Source organism: Hyperoodon ampullatus, assembly GCF_949752795.1.
Source record: "Hyperoodon ampullatus genome assembly, chromosome: 12".
Lineage (NCBI taxonomy): Eukaryota > Metazoa > Chordata > Mammalia > Artiodactyla > Ziphiidae > Hyperoodon > Hyperoodon ampullatus.
The window spans coordinates 80,709,090-80,729,905 of record NC_136925.1 but is presented as its reverse complement, the minus strand read 5'-3'; the positions used below and the strand labels follow the sequence as shown (position 1 = coordinate 80,729,905).

The window sequence follows — 20,816 nt, the reverse complement described above, 5'->3', positions numbered from 1 at the left end:
CTGATTGCAGAGCAAAAGCTTTCAGTTTTTCACCACTAAGTATGATATTAGCTGTGGAATTTTCATGTATGGTCTTCATTATGTGGAATTAATTTCCTTCTATTCCTCATTTAGAGTTTTCTTATCCTGAAATGGTGTTGGATTTTGTCAAATGCTCTTTTTCTGCATCTACTGAGAACATGGTTCTTATCCTATATTCTGTTAATGTGGTGTATCACATTAATTGACTTATATGTTGAACATCCTTGCATCCCAGGGATAAATCCCACTTGACTGTTGTGTAAGATCCTTTTAATGTGCTGTTTAATTCAGTTTGCTAGTATTCTGTGGAGGATTTTTGCATCTATGTTCATCAGGGATATTGGTCTGTAATTTTCTTTTCTTATAGTGTCTTTGTCCGGCTTTGGTACCAGGGTGATGGTGGCCAGATACTATAAAACTCTTAGAGGAACACATAGGCAGAACCCTCCTTGACATAAGGAGAATAATCACAGAAATATCTTTTTCGATTCATCTCCCAGAGTGATGGAATAAAAACAAAAATAAACAAATAAAATAAAAAATAAACTCAAGGGGCTTCCCTGGTGGTGCAGTGGTTGAGAGTCCGCCTGCCGATGCAGGGGACGCGGGTTCGTGCCCCAGTCTGGGAAGATCCCACATGCCGCGGAGTGGCTGGGCCCGTGAGCCATGGCCGTTGAGCCTGTGCGTCCAGAGCCTGTGCTCCGCAGCGGGAGAGGCCACACTGGTGAGAGGCCCGCATACCACAAATAAATAAATAAATAAATAAATAAACTCAAAAGCTTTTGCACAGTAAAGGAAACCACAAACAAAACAAAAAGACAACCCACAGAATGGGAGAAAATATTTGCAAATGATGCTACCAACAAGGGATTAGTCTCCAAAATTTACAAACAGCGCATGCAGCTCAATATCCAAAAAACAAACAACCCAGTCAAAAAATGGGCAGAAGACCTAAATAGACATTTCTTCAAAGAAAACATACAGATGGTCAAGAGGCACATGAAAAGATGCTCAGCATCGCTAATTATTAGAGAAATGCAAATCAGAACTACAATGAGGTATCACCTCACACCAGTCAGAATGGCTATCATCAAAAAATCTACAAACAGGGGCTTCCCTGGTGGCGCAGTGGTTGAGAGTCCGCCTGCAGATGCAGGGGATGCGGGTTCGTCTCCCGGTCCGGGAAGATCCCACATGCCGCGGAGCGGCTGGGCCCGTGAGCCATGGCTGCTGAGCCTGCGCGTCCAGAGCCTGTGCTCCGCAACGGGAGAGGCCACAGCAGTGAGAGGCCCGCATACCGCAAAAAAAAAAAAAAAAAAAAAAAAAAATCTACAAACAATAAATGCTGGAGAGGGTATGGAGAAAGGGAAGCCCCCCCTACACTGTTGGTGGGAATGTAAATTGGTACAGCCCCTATGGAGAACAGTATGGAGGTTCCTTAAAAAACTAAAAATAGAGCTACCATATGATCCAGCAATCCCACTCTTGGGCATATTCTCTGGAGAAAAACATGGTTTGAAAGGATACATGCACCTCAATGTTCATTGCAGCACCCTTTGCAATAGCCAAGACTGAAAAAAAAAAAGATACAAATGAACTTATTTACAAAATAGAAACAGACTCACAGACTTAGATAATGAACTTATGGTTACCAGCACTGAAGGGTGGTGGTGGGTGGGGGGAGGGAAAGATTGTGAGTTTGGGATTGACATGTAGACACTGCTATGTTAAAAAAAATTAAGAAAAAAATTAAGTTCATTAAAGTAAAAAAAAAAATTCTTTTTACCCATTTTTATTTCTTTCCTCACATAAAAATAGCAAACAGTATGTGACACGCTATACTATGTACACAATTATTATTAAAATAAACCTGATACGGTATTTAAAATGAAAAAAGTAAACACGTCTGTTAGGTCCACTTGGTTTACAGTGTTGTTAAAGCTCACTGTTTCTCTACGGATTTTCTGTCTGGTTGTTCTATCCAGTATTGAGAGTGGAGTAGTGAAGTCTCCTACCATTACTGTATTGCTGTCCATTTCTCCTTTCAGTTCTGTCAATGTTTTACATAATAATTTAGTGTTTTATATATTTAGGTGCTCTAATGTTGTACGCATATATAATTGTTATTTCTCACTGGTTAATTGACCCTTTTGCCTTTATGTTTTTCCTTATCTCTTGTGACAGATCTTAACTCAACGTCTATTTTGTCTGATATAATTATAGTCACCCTTGTTCTCTTTGGTTATCGTTTGCATGGACTATCTTTTGCCATCCCTTCACTTTCATCCTATATATGATCTTAAATCTAAAGTGAGCCTCCTATAGGCAGCATATAGTTGTATCTTGTTTTTTTTCATCCATTCAACTACTTTGTGTCTTTTTATTAGGGAGCTTAATCTGTTTACATTTAGAGTAATTACTGATAGGGAAGGACTTATTACTGCCATTTTGTTAACTGTTTTCTGTCCGTCTTTTAGTTCTTCGGCCCCTCGTTTCCTCTCTTGTTGTCTTCCTTTGTGTTTCATTGATTTTTTTGTATTCATATGCTTTGATTCCTTTCTCTTTTTCTTTTGCGTATCTTCTATAGGTATTTTCTTTGGTTACTACGGGGCTTACATAAATTATAGTTACTCTACTTTTAATTCTCCCCTCCCACTGCATTTTATGTCACTGATGTCACAATTTATATATTTTTATATTGTGCATCCACTGGCATAGTTTTATAATTATAGTTATTTTTAATAGTTGTCTTTTAACTTTTATTATAATTAAAAGTGATATATCCATCACCATTACAGTAACAAAATAGTCTGTATTTGTCTATACCTTTACTAGTGAGTTTTGTACCTTCATACTGTTGTTTATCATCCTTTCATGTCAACTTAAAGAACTCCCTTTAGCATTTCTTGTAAGGTAGGTCTAGTGGTGATGAACTACCTCAACTTTTGTGGGTCTGGGAAAGCCTTTATCTCTCCATCACTTGTCAAGTACAGTTTTGCAAGGTATAGCATTCTTAATCGGCAGGTTTTTTTTCATTCAGCACTTTGAATATATAGTCACACCCCCTCCTGGACTGAAAGTGTTATGGTGGTTTCCTTACATGAGACAAGTTGCTTTTTTTCTGGCTGATTTCAAAATTCTCTTTGCCTTTGGACTTTTGACAATTAGATTATAATGTATCTCAGTGTGGATTTCTGAGTTCATCTTATTGGGGATCCATGAGGAGCCCTGAATCTGGATGTCCATTTCATTCCCCAGATTTGGGAAGTTTTCAGCCACTATTTCTTTGAATAAACAGTCTGCCTTTCTCTCTCTCTTTTCTTCTGAGACTGCCATAATACATATATTGGTCCATGCGATGGTATCCCACAAGTCCCTCAAGCTTTCTTCATGCTCTCACTCTTTTTTCCTCCTCTGACTTGATAATATCCAATGACCCATCTTCAAGTTTCCTGATTATTTCCACTGCTTCATCTAATCTGCTGAAACCCTCCAGTGTATTCTTCATTTCAGTTGTTGTACACCTCAGCTACTTAATTTCTAATTTTTAAAAAACATCTGAAAGCCTCGCTTGGTTCATGCTTTGTTCTCTTGAACTCACTGAGCATCTTTATGACTGCTGTTTAGAATTCTCTGTCAGGTAAATTATATATCTCCATTTCCTTGGGGTCAGTTTCTGGAGATTTATCTTGCTAGTCCAAACCACTGTCTTTGTTCTTAGTGGCCCCAAGGTGTATAGAGTATGCTGGGTCAGTGCTCTAATTCAGAAGCCAGTCCCTTGGGCAGCCCTCAGGAAATCTGAATATTGGATACATGGTCCAACTCTCCCCACCCCCCAGCCCCCCACCCAAAGTAGAAGCTGGAATCTGGGGTTTTTTTTCACCAGCTCACTCTGTGTTGGGCCAGGAGGAGGGGCTGTGTTGAGTGATAGTTCAAACTGCCACCTCCATTCTCAGTGGCCCCGGTGTTCAATCAGCCCTTTGAGACAGGTGAGACAGAAGCCAGTGGCTTAGGCTACACCCAGGAAAAAAACCCAGAATATCAGATGTACGACCCAGTTCTTTCCTTGTCTTCCCAGGGAGAAGCTGGGAGTTTTCTCCCAATCATATGGCACTTTGCCAGGGGTAGTGATTATGGCAAGAGGGTATCTCAAATTTTCCTACCAATTCTGATGTGGCTGGTTTCACACACACTTGGGGTGCAGAAGCCTCTCAACTGGTTTCTGGATTTCTCACAAAGGGAACTGGTCTGTGTATTATTGATTTGGTGTGACTGTTGAAGAAAGGAGGGTCCAGAGCTTGCTATTGTGCCATTCTGCTAACATCACTGCTGCCCGACATAGTCTTTAAAGGGTGTATTAGCCATTGTACACAAATAACTGCCTCCCATCTTTCATTCTTAACCTAAATTGCCAAACGTAAATTTCAAGAAAGATTTTCTATTTAGCATATTTTATAATTTACCTAGACTGAGTGTTCTATATAGTGATCCAACAGTGATCTGAGTCTGGAGATAACAAAGAGCAATTTAATTTTTAAATGACTTAATTGCCAATGTCACTCAACCAAAACAGCACAAAACAGTACACACAGTAGTTTCACCTGTTTTTGCTAAAGAAATCTATTTTCTCCTATGAAGAGCTCAACAGAATATCCAGAATACACACGTACAAACAAAATCCAAAAAAATTTAAACGGTATTCATAGTAGTATAAAGATAGCCATAATGGGTGGGAGGCCATCTCCTGATTTCCTTTCCTGAGTATGTTTCCATTATTTTCCTTAATTGTTACTCACAGCCTCCTTGCCTATTTTGGCAAGAAGCATTCCTATATATGTTCAGTTCAAGGCTTTAAAGAAAGATGAGCTTCCCTTGTACAGTACTTTTTTAGTACATGCACCACTAAAAAGTCATGGGAAAATCGAATGGGAAGAGAGGGAAGAGAATCACTTTTTCCACTGGTTTAGATTAAATCTGATTCCAAAGCTACGTTTCCACAAGGCACTACGCAGGAGCACTACTCCACAGGTCCTTTAACCTACTTACAGTTCCCTCGCGACTGAGGGTCTTCAGAATAAGAATGGTTCACTGAGTTGCTACTCTAGTGAGTTTGTGGATTAAAAATAATAATAGTAATAAATAATTTGAGTACAAGAGCCTGTGTAAGAGATTTCCATGTTCTTCTCTCACTGTGTTAGCACAATGGCTTTCCAGTCTTTCCAGGGAAGCTAAGACCTATACAGTTCCTGTAATTACTACCTAAAAGGACTAGATGCAGGCTCACTGGAGGAGGTGGGAGCAGCACTGTGGGGGGCAGTCGGCTGAGTCACTCCAAAAACCAGCACTTACACAGGCAGCACAGCAGAATATTTTCTTATGGTGAAGAAAAAAACTCCTTGCAAATAACAAACTGTGACTCTTTTTATTTTGGTTTTGTTAAGTCTGATTTTTTTTCTATCAACGATCGGGCCTCATTATGAGAAAGTCATTTCCTGTATGTCAAATATCAGTAAATTACTTTTCATTTATAAAACTATGGTGGCAACATCACATTTTTAGCTGAGAAAGTAAAGATTTACATTGCTTTTTAAAGTTTCCTTTATAAACCATTTCCTATCTTACAGTGCAAGACAAAGAAAAACTTCAGAATGAACACCCATCTTCTTGATGTAACAGATGCCCTCCTCCATTAGCCATGGCTAATCCAAGCCCCAGACAAATCATTTACTTTAATCTGACAAGACCTTCTTCAAAGTAAAGATAAGAGGCAGTATGACAGATAACAGCACTGTGGTTATGGAAGGAAATCCCACATTTTGAAGAGATTTATATTGAAATAAGTATGGGTGAAAGGACACGCTATCTGGGATTTGTCTTAAATATAGCACAGAAAAAAAGAATAAAGGGATAAAATAGCAAATGTGGTAAAATATCTGGGTTCTTTATTTATTTTTGACGTTACTGAATTTTTTATAATCAAAGTTTTAGAATTTATAAAATTAAAAAACCCTACAGAATCATTTATTACTTAAAATACTTGGAGGGAGTCAGCAAATCTACTTGAGCTCTATGTTGGTACTTCATAACCTTATATTTCAGAATTAAATGAATAATTACTCTTTTCAACCGACTAATGTGTTAAAGCTTTAAGCGTATATTAGTACCATAACAGTTCCTTTTTCACCAATTCATATCTCTGGAAAGATGCTGTATAGTAATGATTTAAATTTTTTTATTTTTAAAATTATTTGAACTAAATGAATTAATCCTGCACTGAAATATCCCCTTTAACGATCCTGCTACACCACTCAAGTCCTGACTGCAGTCTACTCCAAATGAGAAATAAAGGTCATGTTTCTTACGAAGCGTGTACATAAAAACAGCTTTCATTTCATAGATGTCACAGAGGCACAAAGGGTACTTTTAGTGATTTTTCTTGTTGTTGTCATCCACGTCACGGCACCGACTGCATTTAAAGTTGTAAAAACGCTGGTGGATCACTGATCACATCAGCAGACACCAGATACTGGATCAGGAGGGACCATATTTTGTGAAAAACTTACTTTCAGCCGATGAGAGGAGGCTTGGAATCTACCATCAACCTAAAAGCAAAAAGAATAAACCTCTCTTCCTCGGTTAAAAACAACAAAAACAACAAAACAACACACCAGGATGGAGGCCAGAGGAGAAGATTTCACCCCACTCACATTTGCGTGTGCTAAGACTTGAAAACTGGAAAGCCTTCTCTTGGGGCTGTTTAAGACGTACCAACCCCAGACCCCTTCTAGTTTATTTGAAATCATGGCTTGAAGTGTCTAAGAAAATATTAAGTCTATTTAAGTATTTAAGGCTTCCTTTGAAAAAGGTTTTAGTATGTAGTACCAGGTTTTAAGCTTTAGTATATAAACAAACATTACCTCTACTCGTGGAAAACTAAAGTCTGGACATTTAGCAAAAAGATGTATTAGGTGAAGAATTCCCATTTCACAGCAAACTGCCTTCTAAACGAGGGCAATTTCTACAGAATATTCTTTTAAATAGGAAAGATTTCCTTACATGGATACTTTAAGTATAATTATGATTACAAAAACTCAGTTCACCTACATTTTAAAATCTAGTATATAAAGTGAAGAATACCTGTATTTCTTTAGGACTATTAACATCAGTAGCAAACACTTAAATATTCCAGCTATGTGACAAATGTTTGTTTCCTAACAGAACATTCCAAAGGAGAAACCACTGGTTATTCATTATAATTGAAGGTCAAGCATAATATGTGTCTACTGAAATAATCGGTTTCACTTGTAAGACTGTGTCTGTAAATCCTTTGGAGCAGAAAATTTGTTTTCATAGTCTACTTCTCTCTCTTCTATGGTACAGGACCGTTCTCCTGTTTTGGAAGTTCATCATCATCACACGATAACCTCTGCTGTATAATTTAATCATAGTTTGTATCTGTCGTTGCCTGGATAAACTCTACAAAGTCATTATCAGTACTTCCAAATTTTATGAAGAAGAAGTATTTGCCTTTATGATTCTTAAAAATATTGACCTGTGTCCTCATTAAAGGAAAAGAGCCTTAAAGTGTCCCTCCTATGGCTACAGACTTCCTGAATGTAATTCCAGGATGTTCGTCATGAATTTGTATCGGGAATGATGTCACCAAGCTGGTGACATTGTTGTTCCTGACTTTACTCCCCTGTACCAGAAGAATAACTAATAACTATTCACCACACCACTGAGAGAATCCTAGTGAGGCTAAGTACCCCCCTGCACATGGAGACCAAGGTCTGCAATATGGTAACAGTGGTGCATAATTCACGTACAACTAAAGTTAAAAAAATGAATATATGTCATAGGCACACTGGGGAAAGAGGAGAATTTCAGAATATTGACACGGAAAAGTCTGTTGGCTCAGGATAAAAAAATTCTCATTACTGTAAAGAAGAGATGGAAGAGAGGGAAAAAGAGGGGTCAGATATGACACAGGAAGAAAAAAGGAAAAGAATCTTAGGGCGGGGTGGTCTGTGAAGACGTCATCAATCCTAACCCGCCGTCCTCAGGCAGCACTGCAGGGACACCATGCCAGGAAATGGAAACATGTAATCTTGCAAAGGCCTTCATCCAAGGAAACCACGCGGATTTTCTTGGTACTATATCCTAATAGCTAATAATTGTCACTGAGTTGAATTTTCTATACCGTGAATCAAGATGAAGCTGACAATTCATATTCAGAAACTGTTTTTGGATTTGAGTAGGAAGAAGAATTCAGTCATTAGGATCCTCACTCAAACTGCTTTCTAAAGGAGGGATAACCACACAGCCTAAAAAATTAAGAAAAAAACCAACAACGCCCCACCCTACCCCTCAATCCAACCAGCCTTAACTAATGAAAGATTCCACACAAGTGCCAGGAGATGTGAAAAACCAAAAAATTAGACTTTTCTGTATGAAACAGTTATGAATGAAAAACGAATGCTGGGCCCTCCCTGGACAGTCTATGTGGGGTAAACCAAGAATTCCTCTCATGACTGTGTGGCACCTGAGGACGGGAGGAAATATGGCAATTCCTTAGGCGAAGATAAGGACTTAATCATCACCAGGCGGAGGGGAGGGGGAGGCCGGCGCTCCTAGAGAAAGCATTCTTCCCGCACTCGCTGCATGACTGCACTACTGCTGCACAGGGAACAATGAGGCGTGGCCCCTGCCCTCACATCTGGTAAGAAAGAAAATATGCAACCAACAGTTACAACACAATGTGGAAAATGTTACCAAATGTGCTCTTGGTATACAGGAGGTGCTCCTGGAACACTCCAGAGAGTCTAATTAGCTCTGCCTGGGCTGGAGTGGAGGAAGGTGGCAGGGAGCAGACTGTACAAAGGAGGTGATGTTTGAGTCGACCCTTCAAGGATGACTGGAAATTGACTGGACAGACAAGGGGCAAGGGCAGAAGGAACAGCACGCTCAAAAGTAGGAAAGCAGGGGCTTCCCTGGTGGTGCAGTGGTTGAGAGTCCGCCTGCCAGTGCAGGGGACGCGGGTTCGTGCCCCGGTCCGGGAGGATCCCACATGCCATGGAGCGGCTGGGCCCGTGAGCCATAGCCGCTGAGCCTGCGCGTCCGGAGCCTGTGCTCCACAACAGGAGAGGCCACAACAGTGAGAGGCCCGCGTACAACAACAACAACAACAACAATCAAAAAAAAAGAAAAGAAAAAGTAGGAAAGCAATGTGAGCTTAGGAAATCAAACTAGTCTACTAGGGTGAGCGTGAACGGGAGAGCGGGGGCAGAGAGAAGCCTAGAAAGGCACGAGGGGTTGCCTGATGGACTGAACACCTTCCTGAACCTCACTCAATTGAGGGTAATGAGCATGAAACTCTAACAGAGAACTGGAGAGAACAGGTCAGCGGAGAGAAGAGGTCAGCAGACAGAGAAGTCAACACTTAGAAACTGACAGCACATGGGTACGTGGTAAGTGAGAGAGTAGACCAGAGCGAGCTGAAGCCCAAAGCTACATCAGGAAACACAAGAGTAAGCTGACTAGGGTCACCTTCCTGGAGTGGACTGGTTGGAAGTCTTGAAAAGGAATGGTTAGCCCCCCGCATCTCCTCTCCTACCCAGGCAGGCGGGTACGCATCTTACTCTCTGGGAAGGGGCTGAACAGAAGGCCAGACACAGCTCAGGGGCCTAGGGTGAAAAACCCAGCAACTAAATACTAAAAGCGAGCCCACTTCAGCCACCAGGTAAGGCCCACAGGCAGCCAGCCTCCAACACTGCCACGATCAGGAAGAAGATTGCTCAAAGACAGACTCTGATGTCCAGATGGGTCTTCCAAGTAGAAGGACAGGTCCACTAACTACCCCATTCCACAGGCCTCCAGGTACTTTTTAGTACCTCTTAAATATGAGCAGACAACCAAGGATCACCAGACATTTGAGAAAAGCAACTAATATGAAAAAGAGAAGCCAAAACAAAACCAGAAAGAACCTGGAGGAGAAAGACAATGAAGAATACAAAAGAATATTTCAAAACTTCAAATCAGGGCTTCCCTGGTGGCGCAGTGGATGAGAGTCCGCCTGCCGATGCAGGGGACATGGGTTCGTGCCCTGGTCCAGGAGGATCCCACATGCTGTGGAGCGGCTGGGCCCGTGAGCCATGGCCACTGAGTCTGCGCGTCCGGAGCCTGTGCTCCGCAATGGGAGAGGCCACAGCGGTGAGCGTACCGCAAAAAAGAAACATAAAAACAAAAAAAAACACTTCAAATCAATATCCTCACGTTGTTTTGTTCTCCATGAGATAAGAATAAAATGATTTTTTTTAAAGAGAGAACAATCAGAAAACAAAACAAAACAAAAAGAGCTCCTAATAATTAAAAATGTGATAGCACTAATTTTTTTAAAGTCAAAGAAAACTTGGAGGATATAGCTCAGGACATCACTCAGAAAACAAGATTAGGCAAAGAAAAGAAACAGGGAGAGAAAAGATATTAAAATCAAATCATCAACCTAAAAGAACGTCATCTGAATAATAAGATTTCCAGAAAGAGAAAAGGAAATATCACAGAACTAAGACAAGTCCTTGGAGGTGAAGGAGAAGTTGGAAAATGACCACCATGTCCCAGCCAAACAGGTGAGAGAGACAAAGCACAGCATCTTGAAACATACAACACCCTGAAGACACGTTCCACCAAAATGATGGGACAAACCACAAAAATAAAGGTGCTCGTCCCAGAAACAGGAGAGATGAGGGAACGGGCGCTCAGGGTGCCAGGTGTGCTGCAGGCCAAGAGCAACCGGTCCAGGCCGGAGCAGGCGGCTGAGGGCCCAGGGAGGGGCAGCGCCAGGAAACACGTGAGTCGGATGCACCACGTGGGGTGGGGGGACATTTCAGAGGAGATTTTCCATTTTTTTGGAGAGCAGAGGGATTAGTTTGTGATTGGTACATAGAAAACTAAGGAAGTAAATAAAGCAACTTTACTAATTCTGGAAAAAGCAAATGACTGCATGAGGAAGGCAATGCTATCCTGGTTCTTCTGTGTGCGAGTCGTGCCTTCAGCGAGAAGACAGAGCACGCTGGGAGGGTGGGAGGTGGCGGGCAGGCAGCCGTGGAAGGGGCCTTCGGAGAGAGCCAAGTCCTCATCTCCCACGTGCAAAGTCAGCAGAGAATACCTGAGTCCAAAAAAGAGCAAGATCTGGCACATAAGCCCGTAACTCAGAAATGCAGAGGGAAACACAAGCAAAGTGCTGGCCACAGGGAGCAGGGATCTGGGAGCGGGAGGGGCGGCGCACGGAGCTGAAAGGTGCTTGTGTTTTGTGGTTTTTAAAAAACATTCATTATAAACCCAGTAGTACTATTTGACTTTTAAAAACTACAGCTCTTTAATAAAAATTAGGAAAAATAAATAGGAAAGGAAGTTAGAGAGGAAGCAGACTGTGCAGAGCGGGAGCAGATTCCCATCCCAACATCCCACCTAAAACTAAGGGAAGTGGGGCTGCCCCGGGCTCTGCTGGCTGCTCTCCGTCCCCTCCCCCCCGGGCCAAGGCCACCCCCAGCCCCAGGAAGGCAGACGCACACAGCTCCGTGAGGAATGCGCGCCGTGTGCAAGCCACTGCGGGAGCCAAGGGGAACCTTCGGGTAACTTCGAGGAGCTGAAGAGCCACTCCCTCCCTCACTGGACATGAACCAGGAAAAAGGCGGCCCAGTTGGCAGAAGCAGCCACCGGACACGACAGAAGGAAGCGGCCAAGGGCCGAAGCTGCAGAAGAGGAGCGGTGGGAAGAACCTCGGAGCCCCCAGGTCACCCAGACCTACTCCAGAATTCTAGGTACGTGGAGCCGAACCTACCTTCACTGACGTTAGCCTGAGCACAGTCAGCTGCCACTTTTTTTTTTTTTTTTTGCGGTACGCGGGCCTCTCACTGTTGTGGCCTCTCCCGTTGCGGAGCACAGGCTCCGGATGCGCAGGCTCAGCGGCCATGGCTCGCGGGTCCAGCCGCTCCGCGGCATATGGGATCCTCCCACACCGGGGCACGAACCCGTATCCCCTGCATCGGCAGGCGGACTCTCAACCACTGCGTCACCAGGGAGGCCCCAGCTGCCACTTTTAAATACAAACAAATCAATTCCCGGCCCTAAAGTATTTAGGAAGTGGACTCAATAGGGTTTAGTGACTAAGTAGAGGGCGCAGCTAAGGAAGAGGGGAAGTCAAGCACAGCTCCCAGTCGGGGGTGTAAGTGATCAGCAGTTAGAGGAGCGGGGCAGGGATGAGGACGGACCAGAGAGTGCGGAGCCCACGGGATTCCAGCGGGGTCTGCGGGCAGCCGGGGCTCAGGGTGAAGGACCAGAGGGAGACGTGAGCATAGCACAGAGCTGGGGAGCCTGAGGTGCACACGTGGCAGTGGAAGAAATCGCCCCGGGGACAGGAAAAAAGGGGGAAGGCCAAGGTTGGAAGCCCAGAAAGCGTGGAAGGAGCACGGGAGCCTGAGGTGGCAGCGCCAGCACGGGGCAGCTGGGGAAGGTTTCCGGGAGCAGGCGAGGGGCGGCACTGGGAAGGGGAAGACGAGGCTGGGACAGGGGCTGGATCTGGCCAGCAGCGACCAGAGAGCACGAAGGCTGGACATGTGGCCTGGGGCCGAAGGGGCCGAGCAGTGGGGCAGCAGCCAAGGGACGCCGCGGGCTGCATGGAGGACAGCCTTCACCCGAGGCAGGAGCCCAGAGAGAAGATGCTCCAAGACTCCGGGGGCCCAGGGGGCAGGCAACCTGAGTAGGAAGTGTGGGGAAGTGGCAAGAAAGGCCAGCAGGCCAGGACTGGGTTTAGTAGGAAGGACCACTGGCTCGGGGAGGGAGGCTGCAAACGCCGGGACTGAATGAGTCCTGTTTGATCAGGGGCTGCACTGACTGTGTGCGAACAGGAGTCGCTACCGTGCCTCACGTGCACATGGCTTTGACGCCCGAGATCCCTTAAAACGAATCCAAACACGGCTGGCGCGCCCAGACCATACACGTGCCTCTCGTGGGAGCTGTGACAGAGAAGCGGCAACTGGGACAAGAATGGGACAAGGCCAGCAGCCTGAGAAGTCCTCTGCAGAGCCCCTGGTCCCCACCGCAGAGGGATGCTTCTGGGAGCCGCCTTCTTGGAATTCTCCCAGGAAGGGCGGAAGGGAAAGGAGGGGGAGCTTTCTTCTTGTGCTCAGAACTTTAACCACAAAATCCTTCTTCATCTAACCTGAATTCGTCAGATGTAAGTCTGAGGCTTTTTCCTCTGTCCTGCTCTTGCGGACACGGATCCACCAGCTGCTCACCCTCCTCCTGGGACAGCAGTGCTAACTCCTAGACACATGCTGGCTCACGTGCCAGCATCTCTACCTTTCTTAACGGAAACAAGTCTCAAGTTCTCCACGGCCAGCTGAAAGGCTCTGACAGGGAACTGATACTCAGCTAAGACTCAAAGCGAGCTGGATGCATATTTGTAAATGTTCATGTCTGAAGAGGCACACTGTTCACCCAGACCCCCCAGAAAAAATGAGGAAAATATATGACAAACAGGAAAATGGCTAGATTTCAAACTCACTGCTTGTAAAACTGTACTGCTTACATTTTGAAGAGTTAACAGGAAGCAGCCTGAAATCCCATTATGATCAGAACTGTCTCAAGATGTGAGGAGGCGTCCTCGAGGCTGTTTTACTCTACATCAAGGGCAGAAGGTTCTCCAGGAGAAGAGAAGAGATGTAGCCGGCTTCTTGCAGCCCACACCTGAGACTGTCCCAATGTCAGAGCTCAGGGCATTAATTACATTACAAACATTATACTGTCTTCACACCTTCACACTCTTTTCTCATCAATAATTTTCAAACTAAGCAAAAGATACGAAAGAATGACAGAGACGGAGGGAGGAATGTCTCAGTTCAAACATGACCCATAGAGCATCCCACACACCTCTTCCCTGTGTTAAATTCCTCCAAGGTCTGCAATCTTTTTTTAAAGGCAATGAATGGAGCACTTTCCTCAGATGAAATCCCACCTGCTGGCCCTCAATACAGAACCATAAAAACAGCCATCCAGACAGAGGTGTGGGCCAGGAGCCCAACCATCTGCACAGCTGCTCTGGGGTCCTGCTGACAGGCCTAGGGAACCCAGTCGAAGCTGCAGCCCACCTCGCTTCCGTCCCCCGCTCGACACCATGCTGTCTGCCACCTGGGCAACCATGTTGGACGCAGCACAAGGTGCTTGTGGGCCTGCCTCCTCCAGTGGCCCAAGGCACTCAAAGGCAGGTGCTGCATCTCACACACTGTGTCCCCAGCCTCTCTGGGTCCCATGCCTGTCACACTCCAAGTGTGCAGTCTGCTGGGGACACTGGCCAGCACAGCTCAGGGGGGACCGTGACATGAGCCTCACGGTTCCATCACTCCAGGTGAGGGAAGAATGTGAAGCCGAGACTTCCTCTGACACATTCTTAACTGCTTTCACATCTGTTCCCTCATCTGACCATTACAAAAGCCCTGGGAATTAGGCAGGAAATAATTCACACCCCTGGTCACAGAGGAGGAAACTGAAGCAGGGAGAGGTTGTGTGTGTGCAAGGTCACTCACTGGGCCACGGCACGCATCTCTGAGCAGACTGCAGGGGCAGTAAAATCCTACAAAAATAAAATGCTGTAATAAATAAATCCAAGTGCTTCACACAGAAACACACATGTGCTACTGGATACTAAGATGCCTTTGGGGGATGGGGAGGGAAGAAACTCAAGACTTGAGACTACTACCTCTTTGTAATTCTCAGAATACTAATTTTGAGAAGAGAAAAAAATACCGAGCATTTTTACTTGAAAAAAAAATGGAAACATGAAATATATAGTGACAAGAAGTAAACAATTCATTAAAAAAAAGAAAAATAAAAAAGGTTCCCAAAAAAGTTATGTTTTCATGTTATACTGTTCGATTTTACCAAAATTAAACTGAAATCTCGAGTATAAAATGTTCTGGCATTTTATGGATTCTCCTGTACTTGGAAAACACAAGTTTTACATTTATAAAGGTTTTAACTAACTAGTCAACCCTTATATTAAAAAATGAATTATCAATATATAATTTTTTTTTTTTTTTTTTTTTTTTTTTTTTGCTGTACGTGGGCCTCTCACTGTTGTGGCCTCTCCCATTGCGGAGCACAGGCTCCGGACGCGCAGGCTCAACGGCCATGGCTCACGGGCCCAACCGCTCCGCGGCATGTGGGATCCTCCCAGACCGGGGCACGAACCCGTGTCCCCTGCATCGGCAGGCGGACTCTCAACCACTGCGCCACCAGGGAAGCCCTCAATATATAATTTTATTAGGTTATTATACATCATTTTATCATGAACGTAAAATAGGCGCCTTAAAGAAAAACTTGAAATTAGGTTTTAAAAATGACCCAGAGGCTCACTATAAAATAACCACCTACATGCGGCATTTTGATTAATTTCCTTCCAGTTAGTTTGACAATGTGGGTAGTTTCCTTCGGTTGTTTTATGATGTGGTAATCACACAACATACACCATTTCGTATCCTGGTTTTTCTCCTTAACATTATATCATAAGAGCTCTTTCAGATTATTACGTCATCTTTATAACCACGATCTCTAATTTATTGAACTACTATATGATCCTTTAAGAGGTTAAACCACAGTTTACTTAACCAGTCTTCTGTTTTCGTACTAGTAAGCTGTTGCCAATTTTTACTATCATAAATAATGCTTTAACAACCACAACTTTTATTTTCTTCCCATTTTGCCTCTTTTAGATAAATTCCTAAAGCATATTACCAGGTCAAAGCAGATGATAATTTTTTGGACTTGCTTAAAAATTGTATCAAAGCTTTGCTACCCTAAAGATCGAATGCATATTATTACCAGCAATGAATGAAAATACTTATTTGATTAAACCGTTACGAATGATCAATAAAATCATCGGTATCATTTTCTTTGTTAATAAGTGAAAATTGGGCTTCCCTGGTGGCGCAGTGGTTGAGAGCCCGCCTGCCGATGCAGGGGACACGGGTTCGTGCCCCGGTCTGGGAATATCCCACGTGCCGCGGAGCGGCTGGGCCCGTGAACCATGGCCGTTGAGCCTGCGCGTCCAGAGCCTGTGCTCCACAACGGGAGAGACCACAACAGCGCAAGGCCCACATACCGCAAAAAAAAAAAAAAAAAAAGTGAAAATATACCCTCTCACTATGCTATTTCGCATTTTTTCCCTGAGAGTACATACTTTCCCACCATGATTACTGGCTAGTTGAACTTCTTTTGTGAACAATTTATGTCCATTATCCATTTATCAATTGGCTATTTATGTAGATTTCAAAGTAAATTTGTATGAGTATTTTCTATAATTAAACTGTTAACTCAGTATTCACAGTATTGGTGGGGAATGTTATTTCCCCAATCTATTAACACATGAAATTTTGGTGTTAATTTTTACCTGGACAAGCTCAGTGTTCTTTCCCTCTGTCATTCTTTACCAGCCTTTGAGCCAGCTCTCATCCCCACCCCCCGCCCCACCACGTTAGTACTGAATGCTTTTCCCCCACAGCTCACGTAGTTTTAACATGACACATCACGTTCAAGAGGCGTTCGTTACCTGTTGGTCATCGGGCGTCCATATGCCACATGTGATTTGACTTTCCAAGTTGATCTCAGATGACCAGTGTCTTTGTCCACTGACAGAACCAACCAGGACAAACCCATCTCGATACGAAATAAGTGCTTGAGTCCCATCGTGGCTCCACGTGAAATCACTCACCTTTGGGACACACAGATAAAGGGAGTCAATTTGTAATCTGAAAGGGAAAGGACTTTTATCAAAGACTAGACGTAGTCCTTACCTTAGCCTTTGGCGAAGATCGAGATGGCCTTAAAGAGACAATATAATATGTTGTTGCATGTATTTTAACAGTAACGCATAAAACACATTACTTGAAAAGCATATGCCAGCGTGGAGGTGCTAAGTGCTTCACACATGGTAATTCATTAAGCCCGTGGTACTACCTCCCACAGCGGGGAGAAGTACCTTCTCCTTGGTCTCACGGAGCTGGCGAGGGGCAGAGGCAAGAATGATCCAGGGTTGTGCGGCGCCAGCATCCTTGCTCTTAGACACTGTTCTACGGCCTGCCCCTTACAGTACCAATTCTCCATCAGTGTCTCGTGGTTACCTATCAAGATAGTAAGGCTCTCAGTTTCTGATTATATACGTTTCTCAGTCTTGCTAACAACATTCCTGCAATCAAAATGAGAAATAATCTCTAACTGGAACACATTACTTATACTTGGGTGTTGAGTTCCATCAAATGCATTTATTGCATTCATTCCAAGGACCACATGTTTTTCCTCTTTTAATCTATTACTGCAGCAAATTACTTCCATGGATTTCCCAGTTTTGTGCCATCCTAACATACCTAGAAGAAGCCCAACTTCGAGGTCAAGTATTGTCCTTTACACATACAGTTGAAGTTGATTATGTGTTTGGGATTTTCACATCTGTATTCACGAGTGAGGCAAACTTGTGATTTCATTTTTTATAACGTCTTTGTTTGAATTTATCAGGGTTAATGCTGACCTCTCAGAATGAGTTAGAGGGTAGTCCCTTTTCTTCCACGGCCAGGAAGAATTTGTATAAACTGGGCCGAACTGTTGCTTCAAAGTTTGGTGGAACATGCCTGTGAAACCATCTGGCTTTGCACTTTTTTGTGGGATGATTTTTAATCATTGCTTCAATTTATTTAATAGTGTTAGCAGCAGGCAAGCTTCTCTTTTTATTTCTTCTTGAGTCAGTTCTATTAAAATATTTTTTTAGGAATTTGTCCAGTTCATGTAAGTTCTCAAAACTTTTGGCAAGTAGTTGTTAATAGTACTTATTATCCTTTTAAATATCACCTTTAGTGAGCTATAATTTACGTGCAATAAATAAAGTTCCCCTTGGCAGTCAATTCCCTGCCCTCACCCTGGGTCTGAGGCAACCAGTGACCTAACTTCTGTAACTAGCTGCTTATTCTAGGAATTTCACATGAACAGAACCACACAGTATGTTCACTTTTCTTTATGATTGCTTCTACTCAGTATAATATTCTGAGAGTATTCTGATTTCTTGTGTGCGTCAGTAGTTCATTCCTTTTTATAGATGAGTAATATTCCATGGCATAAATATACCACAATTTATTCATCTCCCCAAAGGGCTGGGCATTTGGGCTGTTTCCAGTATTTGCTTATTACAAAATTGCTATGAGTATTCACGTGCAAGACTTTTTGTAGGCACATGGTTTCATATTTCTTGAGTAAATACCTAGGAATGGAATTAACTGCTGGGTCATATGGTAAGTGTATGTTTAGATGCATAAGAAATTACCAAGCTTTTCCAAAGTGGCTAAACCATTTCACATTCCCATCAGCAATATATGTGAGTAGGTCCACACCTCACCAGCACTCGGTGTTGCCAGTCTTTTTTATTTTAGCTATTCTAGTAGGTGTGTAGTGGTAGCACACAGGACACTGTGCTTTTAGTTTGTGTTTCCCCAATGACTAATATGCTGAGCATCATTTCATGTGCTTACTGATCATATGCACATCATCTTTTGGAACCTTTCTATTCACATCCCTTGCCATATGTATCTATTTGTATATCCGTTCACGTTCACCTATTCATTATATACGTAAATACACACACACATACACATATGTATACAGATATATAGACGTTTCTGACCTTCTTATTGTGTTGTAAAAATTCTAGATACTATCCTTTAACAGAATATGTGCTGCAAATGATTTCTCCCATTCTGTAACTTGCCTTTTCATTTTCTTAAGGATATCTTTCAAAAAGTAAGTTTTAAATTTTGATCAAGTCCAATATCAAGTTCTTTCTCTTACGTTTCATGCTTTTTGTATCCAGTCCAAGAAATCTTTACCTAACCCAAGATGGCAAACCCAAACTTGCCAGAAGAAGTGTACAGCTTTTTACATTTATGTCTATGATTCATTTAATTTTTGCACAGGGCGTATGGTAAGAATCAAGATTCTACTTTTTAAATTTTAAATGCAGATATTCAGTTGCTTCTGCACCATTTGTCAAAAAGACTATTCCTTGGATGTCAAATAGACTTATTGTGGTGATCATTTCCCAGTAGATACAAATTTTGTTGTACACCTGAAACCAGTATGTTATATGTCAATTATACCTCAGTTAAAAAAAAATGATTCTTCCCCCACTGAATTACCTAGGCATCTTTTATTTACCTTTGACTACCTTGTAATCTCTACCTTATCTACAGTTATGCTCAACTTTTCATTCATAAAATTATTTTAGGTTTCATCTTTCTTCTCTTACTCAAGGCTTGCCAGCAGTTTGTTTACTTCATTAATTTTTTTCCAAAGAACAAATTTTTGAATATGTTGATCTCCTCTATTGTATCATTTTTTCGCTATTGCATTAATTTCTACTTTTATTTAAATTATATTTTCTTTCTCCTTTTACTGGATTTACTCTGTTCATTTGACCAGAGTTTTATTCCTTTCTAATATACATAAATTAAGGATATATATTCTCTTTTGAAAAAAATTTATTTATTTATTTATTTGTTTATTTATTTATTTTCGGCTGCGTGGGGTCTTCGTTGCTGCGTGCGGGCTTTCTCTAGTTGCGGCGAGCGGGGGCTACTCTTCGTTGCGGTGCGCGGGCTTCTCACTGAGGTGGCTTCTCTTGTTGCGGAGCATGGGCTCTAGGCGCGTGGGCTTCAGTAGTTGTGGCTCGCGGGCTCTAGAGCTCAGGCTCAGCAGTTGTGGTGCATGGGCTTAGTTGCTCTGCAGCATGTGGGATCTTCCCGGAGCAGGGCTCGACCCCGTGTCCCCTATCTCACAAATTTTGATATGTAGACAGCCCGTTATCATTCAGATCTAAGATTTTATAAATGTCCATTAAATTTGTTCTTTAACCCACGAACTATTTAACAATGCATTTAAAAATGACCAAATATCCAAATATTTGGTCAGCAATTTTTTTTTCTTTTCTTTTTTTTCTGGCCACGCTGCATGGCTTCTGGGATCTTAGTACCCTGACCAGGGACTGAACCTGGGCCCTGGCAGTGAAAGGGCCGAGTCCTAACCACTGGACTGCCAGGGAATTCCCACCAATTTCTTAAATTTATGTTTTTGTTATTAACTTCTAACCCATTCAGAAATCATAGTCCATAATCATGAGAGCTACCAATGGAAATTTGTTTAGGTTTTATGAATGCCCTAAAACACAGGTTGGCAAACTATGGCCAGTGGGCCAAATCTATTTGCCACCTATTTTCGTACAGTTCACAAACTATGGTTTTAAATGGTTAGGAAAAAATTTCAAGAAGAATGATACTTTGTTGTATGTGAAATTATATAAAATTCAAATTTTAGCATCCATAAATAAACTTTTTAACTTTATCAACAAAAAGTTTTCTGGTTTTCTTTTCTTTCTTGTTAGTACTTATGTAATATCCTCAATTTTCACTCCTAGTCCACAAAGCCTAAAATATGTACTATCTTGCCCCTTCACAGAAAAAGTCTCTGAAACCTCAGAACATGATCAATTTTTGTAAACATTCTGTGTGTGTCTGAGAAAAATGTATGTTCTCTACTTGGTGGATTCAGTAACTACAAGTGTCCATTAGGTCAAGCTTGTTAACTGTGTTACTCAGATCTTCTATATCTTTGCTGATTTTTTTTGTTGTTGAAACTTCTCGGTATATCAATGAATTTATCAGTTTTTACTTTCAGTTCTGGCAATTTCCTTCATATATTTTGAT

General features: G+C 42.5%; 1 protein-coding gene across 3 annotated transcripts in view; it reads right to left on the bottom strand.

Moving 5' to 3' along the window:
• The window catches only part of TULP4 (TUB like protein 4), a gene marked incomplete at both ends in the record, with an annotated part of 161,904 nt that overhangs the window by 49,195 nt on the left and 91,893 nt on the right, over window positions 1–20,816 (bottom strand). For all 3 annotated transcript variants that reach the window (XM_079716320.1, XM_079716321.1, XM_079716322.1), the window contains one exon: window positions 16,625–16,786. In XM_079716320.1, the coding sequence (XP_079572446.1) occupies window positions 16,625–16,786 (162 nt within the window). The remainder of the gene's footprint in view (window positions 1–16,624; window positions 16,787–20,816) is intronic.